At 59.7% G+C, this 3,900-nt stretch overlaps 1 protein-coding gene across 1 annotated transcript; it reads right to left on the bottom strand.

Annotated features, from left to right (window-relative positions):
- Positions 1–1,258: 1,258 nt before the first annotated feature.
- Positions 1,259–3,674, bottom strand: AZU1 (azurocidin 1). The gene is made up of 5 exons (XM_024134384.1): positions 3,617–3,674; positions 3,183–3,339; positions 2,613–2,754; positions 1,841–2,077; positions 1,259–1,423 (listed from the first exon to the last, which is right to left on the bottom strand). The coding sequence occupies exons 1-5, from the start codon at positions 3,672–3,674 to the stop codon at positions 1,259–1,261; spliced, it is 759 nt and encodes a 252-aa protein (XP_023990152.1).
- Positions 3,675–3,900: the final 226 nt, after the last annotated feature.

The raw sequence follows: 3,900 nt of genomic DNA on the forward strand, positions 1-3,900 counted from the left end.
CTCCGCGGCATGTGGGATCTTCCCGGACCGGGGCACGAACCCGCGTCCCCTGCATCGGCAGGCGGACGCGCAACCACTGCGCCACCAGGGAAGCCCTATTTTTATTTTAATGAAACAGTTTTATTTAGTTTAATAAACTATATTATGTGCATTGTTTTATATATCATTTATATTATTATTTTTATTATGTTTTGTATGTTATTTATACAATTACGTTTGTCATGTTTTATATATCATTTATATAAATACATATATATGCAGTTTGGCTGCCCCGCGGGGCATGTGGGATCTTATTTCCCCCACTAGGGATCCAACCCATACCCCTTGCAGTGGAAGCGTGGAGTCTTAACCCCTGGATCTCCGGGGAAGTCCCTATAAAATTATATTTATTATTTAACATTTATATTTGAGTTCCTTTCACATTAGGCTCTTTAACCGATTCAAGTGGCAAATAGTCTAAAGCCAGTTTCTCGTGTGTCTCTTGACTTTGCTGCATAATATGCAGCCGGGCCTCCGTATCCGCGGGTTCCACACCCGCAGACTGAACCAACCTCGGATTCAACCAACCGCAGATCAAAAATATTTGGGAAAAAAATTTCCAGAAAGTTCTAAAAAGCAAAACTTGAATTTGCTGTAGGCGGGCAACTATATCTACACAGCATTTACATTTTATCGGGTATTTTAAGTCATCTAGAGATGATTTTAAGTGCACTGAAGGATGTGCGTAGGTTACTTGCAAATATTACGGCATTTGATATCAGGGACTTGAGCATCCGCGGATTTGGGTATCCACCGGGGTCCTGGAGCCAAGCCCCGGCAGATACTAAGGGGTGACTGTATTCTCGACCAAAATGAGAGATGGTTAAGGGGGCCTGGAATCTCACAGATGTGGGTTCAGAGCCCACTCTGGCTGTGTGGCCTCAGGGTAGTCACCCAACCTCTCTGAGCCTCGGCGCCACCTCCGTCAGGTAGAGATAACAAGAGCCCCTGGTCCTCAGGGCTGCGAGCGGATTCCGTGAGTGGAGGCCCCTGGGGTGGATGCCACTCTTGCTGGAAGATGTCCCCGCGCCCTCGGCCCCCAGCCCCTTCCCGCCCCTGCAAAGCAGAAATCAGGTGCCGCGGACAGAATAGGAACAGATCCTTTATTAGAGTCACAACTGCGTGGGCCAGGGTGGGGCTGTGGGATGGGACAGAGGCTTGGGGGGCTGGGCCCCGTGGCAGCTCACGCGCCCCCCTCACCGGCTGGGCTGGGGGTCCGTCAGGCTGGCGCACATCCCACGGGCTGGTTTATAACCGAGTCAATCCAGTCTCTGAAGAGTGCCACGCGGGTGAAGAAGTCGGGGCCCCTGCCGCAGGGCCCCCGGGACCAGGAGGCCACGCCGTGCGCCAGGCCGTTGCAGACGAGGGGAGTGCCCCCATCCCCCTGCAGGGTGGCAGGAGAGTCAGGGCATCCCAGGCCCAGCCCCCCTACTCTGCTCCCACCCAGAACCACTGCTCATGCCACCCACAAATCCTGTCCCCGCCCCTGGCCCTCGGCACGTGCTGTCCCGCCGCCCGCACGCTTTTCCCTCAACTTTGCTGGGGTAACTCCCACCTGCAACTCAGGTCTCAGATGCCCCCAGGAACTCCCTGCTGCCCCGGGCTGGGCCTGTCCCGTGCACACCCTTGTCTTGACACCTGACTCCCCCACCCACAAGGTCTGGGAGCCCCTGGCTCCAAACGGGCAGACCCTACCCTGTCCTGTTCCCTGTCGTGTCTCCAGCCCCCAGCCCAGAGCTTGGCACTTGTCCTTGCTTTTGCCACCACCTGGAGCCCACCCCAGGTCACGCCCAGCCCGTACCTGGCAGATGCCGCCCCGGCGGCTAAGGACGCCGGTGCACACGTTGTTGGGGCGACACTGGTCCGACGGGGTCACGGTGGCGTTCACGACCCTTGGGACTTGGGAGAGACGCCCTCTATGGTGTCGGGCGCCCCAGCCTGCGACCTGGCAGTTGGTGCCAGCTTCCACCCTGGCATTCTGTGCGGGCAGTGGCACCACTGCGACGGTGCTGCTGGTGAGGTTGGCCTGACGGTCCAGCTGGGGAGGGAAACTGAGTCGGGAGAGGGCGGAGCTGGGGACCAGAGCCTCACGGGGCCCAGCTGGGAGCCAGAGAGGCAGTGACGTGAGTTTTGGTCTGTAAAGTGGTTTGGGTCCTGGCCAGTTTAGGCAGTAACTGGCCGTGGGGTCCTGGCCAAGTGACTTTACCTCTTGGGGCCTCTGGTTCCCCCAGAGAAGGAATCAATCGTTCTTATCGCAAAGGTGGTTGAGAGACCCTGAAGGTGAAGAGCTTGCCCGGGAAATGCAGATAAAGCAAGGTACCATCCCCCGTCACAACTGACAGAAAATTTTCAAAAATCATATTATGCAGTGTCAGTAATGATGTAGAGAAATGGGCAGTTTTAAATTCTGCTGGTGGGAGAGTAAGTTGGCCCAGCTACTGTGTCCAGGATCCAGGGGATAGCTAAATGGATTGCGCACCTGGCTGGACGATTTAACCACAGGCTCCATACACGTGGCTCGTCCCTCCTTAGCCTCCCAGGCCGTCGTCAGCCCCCCCCACCCCTCTCCCCACCTGCAGCAGCAGCACATCGTTCAGGTTCTCTTGGGGGTCATAGCCATTCTCACTGATGCTCCTGATGGAGAACGTCTGCTGGGACCTCTCCCGCCGCCTCAGGTTGTAGGCCCCCAGCACCACAGTGGCAAACCTGGTGTTGCTAAGAGCAGGTGGGGGCGGACACCAGTCTGGGGCAGTCCTGGGGGCTTGCGGGGAAGTCCCCAACCTTCCACACCCACCCCAGGGCCCGGGCATCGATGGGGGGCAGGCTTGCAAATAAGGCAGGGAATTACTAGCCCACTGAACCACGGCCCAGGAGCCAAAGGAAGGACGGTGGTGATGGTCCAGCCTCCTTCCTTCCTTCTGCAGCCATCGCATCTCCCCTCTGTTTCCAGATCGAGACCCTCCTGGGCCCCCTTCCTATCCTGGGTCCCCCATTTCCTTCTCCAAGCCCCTCAACCCTTCCTAAGACCCCTCCCCCTCTCCAAGCCCCTCCCCTTCTCACCTACCAGGCACCGCCCCCCCAGGAATCCCCCGAGCTCTCTCCCTCTCCGAGCCCCCCTCCCCACCCCGTGGCTCCCTCCTCACCTGCTCTGGAAGCAGCTGGCGGCTGTCAGGATGAAGCCGGGGTGGATCAGGGCGCCCCCGCAGAAGTGCTGCCCTTGGATCTGAATGGAGGCCAGGAATGGGAATTCCTGCGGGTGGGTCTTCCTGCCACCCACGATGTCCGCCAGGGGGGCCGAGCCTGGGGAGAGGGTGCGTTGCAGCTCCCCCAGTTTCAGCCCCATCCCTGGGGAGACCCCGGCCTCCCGCCCCCGTTCTCTAAAAGGACAGGGGCCCACCCTCCCAGGGCTGGTCAGGGCCAGCCTGGCTGTGCGGCCTGGGCCAGGTCGCTTTCCCTCCCTGAGCCTTGAGTCCAGGGAAGCAGGGGCTGGCGCCCGCCGGTCCCTCCCACCAGGGCCTGTCCCCTGCAGCTGGACCCCTGCATAGATGGGGACATCTGGCCTGGGGCAGGCACTCACCGGCCCTGGAGGTCGCCAGCAGGCCGGCCAGCAGGCCCAGGAGTCTGAGTGCCGTCATGACGGGGGCCGCTGGGGGTGGCTGGGACGGTGGTGCCCTTATACCTGGGGCCTTGGCCATCGGCACACCCCTGACCCAGGGCCCGGCCCCTCCCGTCGGGAACAGGGGAAGTTGCTCAAGGCCTCCAGAGCCAACCGCTCCTGGGGCCTGCCTGGGGCCTCCACTGCCCACCCTGCGCCCCGTCCTCCCCTCTGTATGGTGGGCGACCCCTCAGATGTGGGTGAGG

Source organism: Physeter macrocephalus, chromosome 2 (genome assembly GCF_002837175.3).
Source record: "Physeter macrocephalus isolate SW-GA chromosome 2, ASM283717v5, whole genome shotgun sequence".
NCBI classification, from domain to species: domain Eukaryota; kingdom Metazoa; phylum Chordata; class Mammalia; order Artiodactyla; family Physeteridae; genus Physeter; species Physeter macrocephalus.